Genomic DNA, 14,898 nt, shown 5'->3' on the forward strand with positions numbered 1-14,898 from the left:
AAATACCTGTCTGCTGAGTCCGGCTACTATGCGGGTTGAACGTTTATCACTCATGCGTCCTACCGTTTAATTAGGAGTTCATATGTCAAGTAAATATGATAAAAGTGTTACTTTCTTGAATCTAAGTTCAAAGTCATAAGAAATAACAATTATTTGAGTTTACATTTTAAAACTTTCTATACAAGTTTTTTTTTCTTTTTTTCTTTTTCTTTCCATTTTATGTCATGTTTATACCAAAACAAACATATTAGTTCGGTACTATATGCGGTAACGAGGTAATGGTGATCAACTTTGTCAATCATCCATTTTGAATTTTGATTGTTATTTACTGGTAGAATGTTTAAAAGATAAATGGTTAAGTTGAATAATTATATATATATATATATACATAATATAAATATTAAAGCTATAAGGTAGAGACTTACTATGGTATAATGGCTATACTTAGCGGTTTAAAACTAAGACAAATCATATACTTTGTAGTAGGCCTATTAATTGGGTTGATTTGCATACGGTTGACGGATTGAAGCTTTATGACCCCAACTTAAGCTAATAAAAGTTTTAAGACAGTAACTTCAACTCGGACCTGAGTAAGGATCTACCTAAGCGATCCGATTAATATGTTGATTTCAGGTGGGTTGGTAGGTTGATTTCATGTCACATGGGTTAATAAAGGTAGGTAGGCAGGTTAAATGGGTTGGCAGTTTGATCCCGGGTCATGTGTGTTGGTAGGTTGACAGGTTGATTCCAAGTCAAATGGGTTGTGGGATAAAATGAGTTAGTAGGTCGACCTTTAAAAAAACATTATTTAAATTTAAATATTTTTGGGTTGGCAAGTTGAATTATTAACCCCAAAAGTCAACCTTGCCCCAACCTAAAAAAATCAAGTTGGCGGGTTACCAGATCGAGATTTCACAATCCTAACCCAATTTTGCGAGTTGGTTTCAAGTCAAAATTCGGGTAAGATCGAGTATTGACAATTTTAATATATATCAAAATCATTAAATTCGAGTAACTCACTAAGGAGGATCTGTTAGGACAATTAAATTTAAATCTATTTGTAGATTTTACAATGTCATCCTATACCAATGACGATTTTAATTTTAGATTATTTGTTTAAGTTTTTTTATGAGATAAAGTTGATCGTGTTTTGTATGCTTATCAATATATTTTATTGTTTCGAACCCGGTCAACGACCGGGTATAGATCTAGTTGTAAATGTACATAAGTTTCACTACAAATAATGTTGTATTTGTCGATGCTTTTAGTTGGTGCAAATAAATTAAAAATTTTGTCACGTTTTTATGTGTGTAAAAATATGTAAAACTAAAAGTGTGTAGAAATTTATTCACACTAAAAAGTGTGTAGAAGAATTAAAAGTTCACACTAACTTTCTAGTGTGAAAAAATAGGGTGTTACAAAATAATTATGAAAAAAAATGTGAACTTTTAATTCTACACACTTTTTAGTATGAATAAATTTCTACACACCTTTAGTTCTACATATTTTTACACACATAAGAGTGTGACAAAATTTTTAATTTATTCACGCCAACTAAAAGTGTAAACAAATGCAACATTATTTACCGTGCCTCCATTTTATGATGTTAGTATATTTCATAAATTTTGACTCGTAACTTATCACTTATTAGTTTTTCTTTTCCTTCAATACTTATGCGATTCCGCCTTAGAAAAAAAAGAGAATGAGAGTCTACCAGCTAAAAATTTATCTTACGTACCTTCATGTTAGGCGGTGAATAACAACCCTGAACCCAACAACAATATAGATGAACCAAATATGAAATTTAGTTCACGAAAACCCGCCTCTTTCAAAATTATTACATATGTAAATCCAAGCACTAATATCCCAGCCTATTGTTACATTCTCGATCTCAGAGCGGTCTCATGGATTTTAGATGTCTTACGCTGTATTATATTGAATATAAGGATCTTTAATCAAAAAAATTTTATACTATGTGAAAGGTATTTTGGAATTTTTTGTTTCATTTATCTATTAAGCTCGTAATAATAACATATGGCAAACATAATAACGGAAGTTTGATAACATTGCAAAATCAAGTTTAAAAAGTTATCGATATAACTTACTTATTCACTCGTTTTCTAGAAAATCAAAATACATTTTCATATTGATACGTATCATCCCATAAAACTATAATACGTATATTCAATATGAGCAATTAATATAGTTGAATTTTTAGGCCCTTAAAATTAAAACTACGCCCTACTCGTTTGCACATATTGGACACCCTCGAATCCGGCTTTGTGTCGATCCGGCCAACTTATAACCAAATTATATAAATAGTTATCAATAAAAACGGAGACGTGTTTTTTGCAACGATATAATTAAAATTATATTTTCTCGTTGTTTAACGAAAATGACAAACGATTATACGAGGTGTAAATGTGTAATTCATGTAAGAACATTAAGTTATACGAGTATATCTATACTATTTATATAAACAAACTACCCCCTAAAAATTTAACACTCTACCTTTAAAATCTCTAATTTACCCTTTTAATTTATACTACCATCAAACACTTCATCCCTAAAATTCCAAAACTACACTTAAAAAAAAATCTTACGCGTGTCCTTTCCTTCCCTGAAGTGCTCACATAGTATACCAAAATAACACACATACGTTACTGAATTTAATAATCAATTAACATAAAAAAAACGTTCGCTCTAAAACAACGACGACGGTTTGCACTTTCAGCCGGACTAAGAAACACTTTAGTTGAATCATACATTCACGTAATAACACGGTACCGCTACTTAACCAACGTTTTTTCCAATGTCCCGCTGCATCGCGCGAGTACAAGGCTAGTTAATTCATATTCATTTCAGAAAAAAGAACATTAATTGGTTGAATGAAACTTGAAAAGAAAGAATGTCATTATTCTTCTTTTGGTTTTATTCTTAATTACCTGGTATACACGATATGAACCTACAACTTCATAGGCTACAACTTCTGTCTATCTGACATATGTTTTTAGAACCTGACGGGACTAACCAGTTTAATATTCTACCAAAAACTTATCCGTTTTTACGACGTGTCCATACTCCATACACTTTCAACAACGTGTGCATAACTTTAATGATTTTTTAAGTATAGAATCGAAAAATTGCTCGGGGAGGCCGGAGGCCGGATTAATTATTCCTTATACTTCGAATAAAGTTCAAACTTGGAAATAATATGTGCGTATTGTCGATCAAACTATCTGGACGGTTCTCCGGTCACTGCACTAGTTTATGGTCTGGTTCGATTAAGAAAGGCCTTAATTGTACATACATATGATATATATGAGAAAAGTGAGTATTGAGCTGTTGTGTATCCAACTTATGTGGCCCCATGAAGTGAAGGGATTTTACTCAACTTCGGTGTCTAACAACCTCATATTTTCTTCGTATATATATATATAAATATATAAATAATATTAGGGGTAAAATATATATGGGTATATATCCTGATGTTAAATGAAATAATTACACGTTTTGGTAAGAAAAATCTATATATAATGAATAACTATACCAATGATGTAAATAAATAGATTCGTACGCCTTTCAAAAGTTTCTTGTCCTCCCCAAGAAAGAAACAAGAATGTTGTCCAAAAAGTTGTGGGGCTGGCCAGCACTTCAATTCGCAATGAATGCATGGTCTTTTTTGGATGAGTATATTTACCAAACTTAACGTAATTAATATTCATTCATATTTTGCAAAGCTCTTGATAGCTATATAAGGGGCAAAGGTGTAGTCGATCGGCTTGTTTATTGGTAAAATCCATCGGCAAAAATCGACTAATCGGCTACTCTATAGCACGTGTATCGGCTAGCTTCGGCAAGCACAATCGACAAGTTTTGGCTATATATATCGGTATGTTTTGGCCGATGGTAGTGAACGTTGAGAGCGTGTACTTTGTGACCGTTTTTTTTTTCTTGTGCCACTCACCGGAAACATAAAAAATCAATTTGGGGGTTTTCGATTGTGAGACTTGATTTACGTTTTTTTTGGTTTCTATTGCCAGAATACGTGCCGATAAAACTTGCCGATGCTCCTAACGTGATATATCACCCTTTCCGGTGAGATCCGAAACCCCTTTTTAGGGTTTTCGGTCGTTTCCGGCCAAAAACGTTCACTTTAATTCCGGCCAAAACTTATTTTGGCTTGTGCAAAGGTGTAGTTGGCTACAGACTACTTGGTTGGTTTGGTTTTTTGGCGACCCTTTTTCTGGGGTTTCCGGTTTAATCGATGCACTATTGCTTGTTGGTTGATTCGGTTTTCCGACGAAGCCCTTTGTTGGGTTTTCAGTTGAATTGCTGCTGCTGCATGTGGCTGGTGGTTTTCCGGCGAGCCCTTTCTTGGGTTTTCCGGTGAGACTGCAGTTGCTGCTGCCTTCTGCTACGGTGGCTGGTGGTTTTCCGTCGAGCCCTTTCTTTGGGTTTTTCGTTTACTGTTGCTGCTGCTGCTACTCCTTTTTACGGCGGTTTGTTTTCCAGCAACCCTTTTCTTAGGTTTTCCGGTTACTGCTGTTGTATATTTATCTTTTTACATTGTCGTTAATTGCTTGTTTGTGATTAGCTTGGTAGTGTTAGCCGTAGCGTTGCCGGATTTTTCCTTGGTAGCGTTGCCGGATTTTGTTCCATTGAAGCAATAGGTAGCCGAAAAAAATAGTTTTTAGCCGATGTTGATATCGTTGAACAGTTTTTTAGGTTGCCGGTTAAATGGGCGATGATGATACAAATGTTCGTAAAAATGGGACTCGGATGATCAGGGGAATATCTTGGTGGGGTAAACCTTCGGGTTAACAGCCATGGCGTCTTCGACTTCTGAAATTCCCGACCCCCAAATTCTGAGCCCAAGTTTTATTTAAAAAAAAGGTCACTTTTTTAGTTTTCCGCCAAGTTTGATTATTATTCTGGTTACCTTTGTCATGTTATAAAATTGGTTAAATTGGCAAGTCTTTTGGCACTACACCACCACTTTTGGCTAGTTTTTGGCAACGACACGTAGCGGCTTGTGATTCGTCGATAGTTTGCCAATTTAGTCAATTTGCCAATCTTTCGGCACTACACCCTTGCCCCTAACGACACAAAACTTTATACTATATAATTTATGGATTAGGATTTCCTAAACTTGATCCAACTTTACCTTCGATCAATTTTGGCCATTGGATTAAATCCAATGGTCAAGATTAAAATATGATATTTAAATCTTGACCATTGGATTTAATCTAAAGTTAAAAGGAAATCTAAATACATAATTTATCATATATATGAGCTTTAATTTTTGTAATATTTGGATAATATTTAGAAAATAATTCATGAATCCTACAGTCGTACTGGTGTGTTACGAAAAAACAATGGATACAATTTTTGAAAAATGATGTTTTGTATATTATAACATAAAATAAAGTTCCATACAATAATTATAGAGAATTGATATTCGTACCATAAAATTTGATATATTAAAGCACACTGTACAAGTCAATAAAACATGTTTATGATAAATTAATCAAAAGTTTTGATACAAATATCACTCTATAATTATACATGATTCTATTTTAAAGTCAACGTTACTGGGTAACTCTTATAAATCTATTGCATATATAATTGCTTGAAGTGGAGCAACCATAATATAATAAGTAGAATAAACTAGAAAAAAAAAAAAAACAGTATTTCATGAAATCCTTTTTAATCGACCCTTGACTATTCTCAACTTCTCAATAATTTTCATATCCAAGTATAATAAATGTTGTAGTATTATACATCCACCTGCTATTAAATTGAATTTAAGTAACTTGAGACCCTCTGTTCTTGTGATTTCAGTGTGAACAATACATTTTTAAAATGAAGACTAGCATTTTACGAGTGCAAAGCGGTGATGGTGATAGCAACGGTGATGTGGTGTTGGCGGCGGCGGTTGGTAGTGGTGGCGGTGTGACGGGTGATAGCGGTGTGGTTATTATTGTAAATTTAATTAATGTAAAAGGAGGAGTGTAGTTATTTAAGGAGTTGATGAGTTTATTTTGCAAATTATTTTAATAAGTGTATTATAGATATTTTAAGTGGAGATATTTAAATAAATGAATAAAATAGAAAAATTAATTCATTAAGTGTAGTATAGTCATTTCGCATAGGGACATTTTTATGAGAGAAAGTATTGAAAAGTGTTACGAGATAGAGTGTTATAATTTTTATAAGTAGTAGAGAAGAGATAAAGATTTTTTTAATGATTTTTTTATACAATTGTACGTAGATGGGTAATAAAGAGTTATATTATCGTTAAACAAAATAAAATAAATCTGATATATATAATATTATTTTATATTTATTTATTGTAGAAATCACCAAAACCATATTATTTATCCTATATTAGCATGTTACCCGCCGCAAGCGACGGTAATAATGTAGTGGTGACGGCGGCGACAGGCGGTGATGAAGGCGGGTAATGCAGGATATTGAAGTATATATAATTGATATAATGATTATTGTAGTTATTTAATTAAGGATATTTTAAATATATTAATAGAGATAATTAAATTAATGAATGAAGAATAGAGTAATTTAAAAGAATAAAAAAGGGTATTTACGTAATGTTGCATGGTGTTACATTTCTAAAAACAAAAAAAAAAAACTATTTAATTTTCTAAGTAAGTATAGATATATCCATCCTAATATCCTACAAATCATTATACCAAAGCCATTTTAACATTGTACTATTTTTGCGTATGACACACAAACACAAAATATTAAAACCACATTTAAACCTTCAATTCATCTTCCAGATCTATAAAAACATATGACATCATTATATTTCACTACTAACACCTTTATCTTCCACGATTTTTTTTTTTGAATTTTTTTTTTTTTTTTGAGAATCATGATCCCGTTTATTTAAAGACCTGGCTAAGGTGATTAAATTGATTCACCATAGTGGATCATGTGATAACCTTTTATTTTATCCATATATACATCAAGAGGTCTCAATTGTTTGCAAATTAATGAGTCAAACTCATACTTTCTATGCTTTTTCCACTTACACATTTGTCTATTGGCATGATGTTAAATGGTCCCAATCTTACTTTATGAATTCACATTCCGATAATTTATATTTATTCTTATACTTTATACGGAACATGATGTGAAATGGTGTCATGAGACATATAAAAATAGGCAAACGTATAATTAATTGCACATTGCTAACATTCTAATTATACACCCTAAACTACATTAAAATGGAAACTTTTCGTATCAAAATCAAAACCATAGTAGATTACATTATACTTTGTGCATCTCACGCTATATACACACCTCTACCGAGTAGTGAGACTTATTCTTGAGGTTACTTTACCTAAAACGCACTTGACAATATAAAACATAACGGTAGTAATAACTCCTAATTATAAGATTACAATATGTATCTAATTACAAGAACTATTTTTCACTACAACGACTTCTAAAGGGTATAGTATTTATGACTCAAAAGACATGAGCAAAAACACTGATAATAAGCTAAAATTACGCAAGCATGGGCATCAAAACATCAATGTGCGTGGCAGAATAGAAGGTCTTTGTATGCCTCTGTCTAGCCGTGTGACGATATCACAAATAAGGAAGTTGGTGTATTCATAATGACCAATTTGTTCCCTAAACCATAATAGTCAAGCGGAGGACCATTGTACATTGTAAAATACAGTCATACAAGATCGATGTCATTGGGGAAACGCTTCATTAAAGTGAACATCATCTAGTAGTTGATCACCATCAAGAAAGTCCAAGTTTAGATAGCTATGAGAGCTACAAGAATCTTCATGGTTATACTCAAACCCCATGAGAGATGAACCCATAAATCCATCATTCCACACCAAAGCTGGGGATGTATGGTCGTCGTTATTGGCTGATGAAATATTGTCAGACGCATCAGTACTTTGGGTCTTGGAGTCAACTTCTTGTTTTACGAAGGGGTGAGTTTGGATATTCGTAATAGTGGAGGGACTGTTTGAGAAATAAGGATGGTTTTTAGAATCTTTATCAAAATTAAGGACAAGTCCATGGTGTGAAAAGTTATTTGGACTAGGACAAGTGTGATTGCCAAAATATGTGATGTGAAATTTGTTTGATTCATCTTCTAGTTGTTGCACCTGTTTGAGTGCTTTACACCCGTGAACATGTTTGTGGGTGCACCTGTAGTAGCATCTGCAAGAACCAAAGAAGAATGACAACAATATTAGTAGATGAATCATGAATGGTTTAAAATCTAAATCGTATATTAAAACAATTCCTTATCTAGAATCTTGCTAAGTTTTTAGCTAGATTATTGTATTATTAATTGCATTTAGATCTTTGCTTTAGTTTAACCAGATTCTTTTAGTTTTGTTTTCTTATGATTTATTTCTAATTAATGATTAAATAACATTGAAACAAAAGTGAAAAAAAAATATTAGTAATCGAGTAGGACCTTGGGAATTTAGAGTTGAGGATCTCCTTTTGACCATATTTCCTCCATGCATAATCATCATGAAATGTACTACTAATTTCAGTCCTTGAATCAATTGTCCTTCTGCAAATTATAATCAAACAATAACAAATATATGTTAACATATATTATACCATATATTACAACAAGTGTACTTAAATTATTATACATATCAAACCTCAAATATACATATACATAGTAATATATATTTTCCAAGTGGTTAAATTGATCAAGCCATTGTATCAGATTAAATATATTATGCACACATTACTTAATAATTAAAACATGTACGTACACATATATACCTTCTTTTGTAACATCCTCTTCGTTCCTTAGTAGCCTGTGCCGGTTTCTTCCCGGAGTAAACTTCCGGCATCTGGTCAACGGAAGAATCTGCCGGAACCCCAAAAGTATCATCGGAATCACAAGAATTCAACATAGAAAGACCACAAGTAAAAGATGCCAATATTTCCACCAAAAGATCTTCAACAGAAACCGACCCGTCAAAGTTCAGTCTCCGACGACGTAAACTTTGGAGTTTCTTAGCAGAATCTCTTCCTTTCATTAGGGTTTCAGTCAATATTTTCTTGTTTTTTTCCATTTCAGATAACATTATTATTATACCAATGATATGTGTTGTTAGATATATGGTATATCTATATCTATTTTTATGAATATAGGTAAAGTGAACTTGAAGTGATAGTATATATATATAGGTGGATTTAGATAGATATGATAATGAATAGGAAGTGTGGGCAACTTAGATTTAAAATAAAATTTAAATAAAAATATAGTTGAGGTGTTAGGAAACCTGTAAATAACTTCCCGGAAGTTGCCATGTGAAAGAAATATATATAATTCAAAAAACGTTTATGACGACATAATCTTAGGGTAGCCCAGCGTCATGTTTTGCTTATGTGTCACCAATAATGTTAAGCCCAAGTAAAGTGGTATGGGTTGTACGGATTTTTTCCTTACGGTCCGGCCCGTGTTCTAGATTTGAACGGAAGAAAACTAGAAAAAGGTTCTCTTTGTAAATTTTGTGGAAACTATGACCAACATGTAAGGCTTTTTCGTCATTTAGATTATATATTAGATTTGCCTAGATAGATGGATAATGAATGGGATTCGATCACTTAATTTGCATTTACGTTTATTTTTCTTTTCACTAGTTTCTTTTCCAATTTTGTCTTTCTTTGCATCACGGCTTACGTAGGCAGGGGATGTTGCTACGGTTCCTAAATTTACACTTATCACATTTTTTATTTTTAATAACAAAAATTACAACTAAAACCCAAATAATCCTAAACTAACCCCATTACCAAAGATTGAATCTTGATCTTTTATACAAGAGACAAGGTCTCTACCACCCCACAAAAATGGTGATGGCTACACTTTTGGATCCTACATTATCAAGTTAATTCCTTATAATATAATCAAATATCACTCATACAAATGTAAGAATGTGATCAGATTCACCAAGGTTTAAGATCATATCGATGGGTCACCAAAATGCAAGAATAGTCTTAAACTCTTAATTAAAACATCAATATTTAAAACCAATGAAACACAAATATTCTTTTATAAACACACAAATTATTACTTGTAAGCGTCTATAATCATATTATACACTAAATGGTAAAAATTTTGTATGTATTAATCCTTTTACAGTTTTACTTTATTCATGCTTTATCAAAATGTAAGGTTTTTTCATTACATTAATGTTTTTCTTTTCATTATTATTTCTTCACTTTGTTTTTTCAATTTTGTCTGTTTTGCATCACGGCTTACGTAGGTAGCTAGGGACATAATCGACTAATCGAATTCCTTAAATTTGAAGTTAATGAAGTAACAAAGATTGTTTATAAACTTAAGCTAAATTTTTTTATATTTTTCAATTTAAACGGGGAAGTACTCGAGCTAGATTTGGTACCTTATTACTACTTTCAAGGTATCATTGAAATTTGAAAGTCGGAGATGATATAATTACTAGAGTAACACTTTTTATTCACATACAACAATATGTGTATATGTATTGTTACTTTATATAGTCTGTTTTATAAGCATTATGTACGTTATGGTCAATAAGCGAAAGGATTTTTGTAACAACTTTATTGTTTATAAACAATCTGGTGATAATGAAAATAAATGACTAGCTGCCTTCATAGAATAAACTTGTGATCCTCCAACAAGATAGACGAGAGAAGGTATCAATGATCAGCTTCCAGCGTTTAACTAAATTCATATTTGCCCCGACTTCTGGACCAAGGTAGTTGAAAGGAAATTCATGTTGCTTTATAGTTTGTTGAATAACATGCGCGTTGCATACTTTGAGAATATTTCTTTTATTTGCATACATTACTAAGTATAAACATCTACTAAAAAAAATGAGTAATTATTATTTTAAAGCAACAACAGTGGTTAATTTGTGTTGTCAATGGAATGAAAAAAGGAGGCTTTATAATAAATCTATAAAATTAAAATGAACTCTATTGTATAGTTGTGGTCGTCGGCGAGTTGACGATATAATAATGGTAAGTATGGGTTGGGTATTGTAAAACAAGTATTAAAGTAAAATAAATAAGACAAGATCTTGATCCTTAGATCATGGTTAAATTGATGCACGAAGATTCACTGCACGATGATTTTCATGATGCACGGTGATCTTCGATGAAGGAAAACCTATTGTTTTATTTATTTTACTTTAATACTTGTTTTATTTTACCTAAAACCATCGTAGGTATATATTCGATTAATTAAATGGGTCGCTCGGTGATTTTGCAATTTTGAATAAAACATCAATAGATCGAGTAATAATAAAATTAATACATAATGATTTTATATATGCCGCCTATAACTAAAGTTAAGTCAGTCCTTGAAATTTAACCCAATTGGACATTTAATGCCCTTATGTCTTTCAGTCAATTGTTGGTCACGGGTCAAAACCTTTAAAAGACAAATTGAGAAGTCGTTACCAATGGGGTGGTGCATTGAGGTTTTGTCTAGCTTTTAGCTACAGAAATGTAGTGAGACTTCCACCGCCAGTCATGTCCTCAGAGTGACTGTGTTAGTGATGTGGTCGACCTTTACCAGACGATAAAGAGACAATGCCGCTTAGTTCAATCACCACTGCTGTTAAAAAAATAAAATAAAATGATATCAAATGGAAGAAAATGCGATATAAAATCAAATGGAATAAAACGCAATATGATCAACTTAACAGTATGTAAAAAATTTATTAAAAGATACATTTTTATTAAAGAAAAAAAAACCTATCTGAATTGTACGTAGATGTGTTGTTGATGCAATTATAAATAATAAGGTTTTATAATTTTACAAAACTAAATCTTGTGAACAGTAAAGGAAAATAGCTAGCCCAATGGTGACAGCGTCGTAATATTAGAGGGGGTATCAAAGAATCTCAGCTTTATAATCTTACTAATCATATTAAACAAGTGACTATTACAACTGTTCAAGATCAATGAAAATGGTACTTCAAAGGTATGAGTGAATTTTCCGTTAAGGGATGAAGATCATTAATCATTAATCAATCCTCATTCCCGTCTCATCATTTGGTACTAGTTGGAACAAAGTCGTACCAAGGAAAGTTAATATACATGTTTGGAGAGTTGTTAAAAACCGACTTCCTACTAGATTTAATCTTTGGTTTAGGGGGTGTTCATCACAATTCTTTGATTTGTCCTTGTTGCTTTGTTTCATATTATATCGGATTGCCATATTGCTAAAACAGTTTGGAAAACCATTTGTAAATGACTTAATATGGATATTCCGTTTTACTTTGATCCTTCAGTTTGTGAACAACGACATGAATAAAACTAATGTTATTAAGGATATAGTTATTACAATCATATTTACCATTTGGTGGGAGCTTTGGAAGTTTAGGAATGATGTTGCATTTAATCCATCTAAGAAAAGGAACAACGTGCTAGTTGAAATCATACATAGCCTCTCCTACTTTTGGTTCCGTTATAGACGCAAGAAGACTAGTTTGGATGAGACGTTTGGATCAACAATCATTTACTTGTTTTTTAAGCTTGTGGTTATGTTAGTCTGATTGTAATTCACAATAGTCTATAAGGCCTCTCTTTACAGCCACTACTTATTTCCTACTTTTTACCCACTTCTTTCACTATTCATCAGTTTTCTTTCTCCAAGAACACCCCCCTTATAATACCTACTTTTTCTCCACTTCTTCCACAATTCATTTATTAACTTATTACTCCTTTTTCATTTTTCACAAAATTAATAAAACACATTTTATTAATAAAACAAACACAATACATTTAATATAAAAATAAACATTAAAACTAAAAAACAACATACGAAAGTAAATAAATTATGAAATACGACATTATTAGGAAATTAAAAACTAGACATCAACGTTGACGGCCGTGTTCCGGGAGGTTCCAAACATGTTCAATCAGAGCATTGCGGAGTTTATGGTGAGCCCTTCTATCACGCAGCTCCCTGTACATACGAAGCTGCGTCGAACACCTTTCAGTCCACGTACGGGTTGGGAGTCTAGTATTAGCTATCAACTCCTCTTCAAACTCTGTTATTGCGCTCCCGTTATCTTCAACGATCATGTTGTGGAGAATCACACAACATAACATGATCCGTTTTATCTTGTTCGTACTGTATGACCGCGCATATTGTTCAATAATTTGCCAACGACCTTGAAGAACCCCAAATGCTCACTCGACATCCTTTCTTGCAGCTTCTTGGTATCTTTTGAACTTGGTGGTTTTTGCCTCTAGAGGGCACTTGAATGACTTAACAAGAGTAGCCCATTCTGGATAAATACCATCCGCTAGGTAGTACCCCTTTTGAAATTGCTCCCCATTAACCGAAAACTCTACTTTAGGAACCCTGTCTTCAAGCAAATCGTCGAAAAAATCCGATTTGTTGAGGACGTTGATGTCGTTGTTCGAACCAGCAGGGCGAAAGTAGGCATGCCAGATCCACAAATCATATGAAGCAACCGCTTCAAGCATGATTGTTGGATGTCCCTTGTCACTTCGGTTGTACTGCTCTTGCCACGCCACTGGATAGTTCCTCCAACCCCAATGCATGCAATCTATGCTACCAAGCATACCTGGAAACCCATGAACCTCAGCATGTTTAGCCGTCAACCGCTCGATATCTGCTTCTGTTGGCTTTCTCAAATACTCGTCACGATAGAGTTGTATAACACACTTGCAGAAAGCGTTTAAACATTGGTAGCCCGTATCTTGAGCCATTTGCAAGTACTCATCTAAAGCATCAGCCTTAAAGCTATACGCTAACTGGCGTATGGCAGAAGTACATTTCTGGAAAATGTTGAAACCGGGACGACCACTTGCATTTGTCGGGGCTTTGTGGAAGAACTGAAAGTGTTTCGGTAGCAGTTCAATGCTATCAAAGGAGTTTATGTCTCACACTATGCGCAGAAACATGTCAGGTGGGTAGATTGGTTCTGGCGCAAAGTAATGATCGTATAAAAGCTTGGCGGCAGCCACGTGATCTCGCCTGATCACCCTTCTAGTCAACTTGGGTCTTGAAGAACTTTCTTCTTCTTGGCTTTGGTTTTATTCTTCGTCAAAGATAACGTTAAGACACGCACCTATGGCTTGGGGATTGAAAACAACATTCATTTGTGTAACAACATTATTGATTACTTCGTAATCGCTTGATCCGCAATCGTCACTAGAGGATGATGATGATGATGATGAACCAGACATTTTTAGTAGTATTAATTGAAATGCTTTGAAAGTGTGTAAGAATGTGTATGTTTAGATTGTTGTGTTTTGAAATGGTAGTGTAAATAGGATATAAATAGGAGGTTGAAAAAAAATAAAATTAAATAAACATCACACTAGCCATTACATTCAAATTTTTGAATATAAAAATGTTTTTTTTTATTTGGCAACGGCTCCAAGGAATCGGGACCCACAAGAACACCAAGCCGCACGTCTACAAATGGGAGAAACGTCTGGGACGCAGGGACGGACGCGCCGGTGCTTATAGCGTCCGTCGGCCGCCGCGCGTCCGACGCCGGGGGACAGCCCTATAAGCACTGGCCTAAGGTAGTAATTGTTGTATACTAGATTTATACTTTTGTATTTTGACCTCTAGTGTTTTGTTAGCAGGTTTTTCATATAGTATATATCTCTGCCGTTGAAAAATAAATAAAGGAATACATTGAAAGTATATACTACCTATAACTAAAGTAAAATCAAATGATCGTTAATTATATGATACGACCAAAACATATGTACAGTACTCAGATTATTGGTGATAAAGATTGTCTGCTGCTTACTGAAGAAAATATATGTGACAAATTAATACGTTTTAAACAACTTTAATTAACTAGTTTATTAGATGCAAATAAGGATTCGCGTATG

General features: G+C 33.2%; 2 protein-coding genes across 2 annotated transcripts; both read right to left on the reverse strand.

Moving 5' to 3' along the window:
* Window positions 1–7,244: 7,244 nt before the first annotated feature.
* On the reverse strand, window positions 7,245–9,186 carry LOC122605715 (WRKY DNA-binding transcription factor 70-like). The gene is made up of 3 exons (XM_043778674.1): window positions 8,800–9,186; window positions 8,477–8,578; window positions 7,245–8,214 (listed from the first exon to the last, which is right to left on the reverse strand). The coding sequence occupies exons 1-3, from the start codon at window positions 9,105–9,107 to the stop codon at window positions 7,731–7,733; spliced, it is 894 nt and encodes a 297-aa protein (XP_043634609.1). The 5' UTR covers window positions 9,108–9,186; the 3' UTR covers window positions 7,245–7,730.
* A 4,023-nt stretch (window positions 9,187–13,209) lies between these two features.
* On the reverse strand, window positions 13,210–14,235 carry LOC122604942. Its single transcript, XM_043777799.1, has 2 exons — window positions 14,173–14,235; window positions 13,210–13,881 (listed from the first exon to the last, which is right to left on the reverse strand). The coding sequence occupies exons 1-2, from the start codon at window positions 14,233–14,235 to the stop codon at window positions 13,210–13,212; spliced, it is 735 nt and encodes a 244-aa protein (XP_043633734.1).
* Between the last annotated feature and the right edge of the window lie 663 nt (window positions 14,236–14,898).

This window comes from Erigeron canadensis, chromosome 6 (assembly GCF_010389155.1).
Source record: "Erigeron canadensis isolate Cc75 chromosome 6, C_canadensis_v1, whole genome shotgun sequence".
Lineage (NCBI taxonomy): Eukaryota > Viridiplantae > Streptophyta > Magnoliopsida > Asterales > Asteraceae > Erigeron > Erigeron canadensis.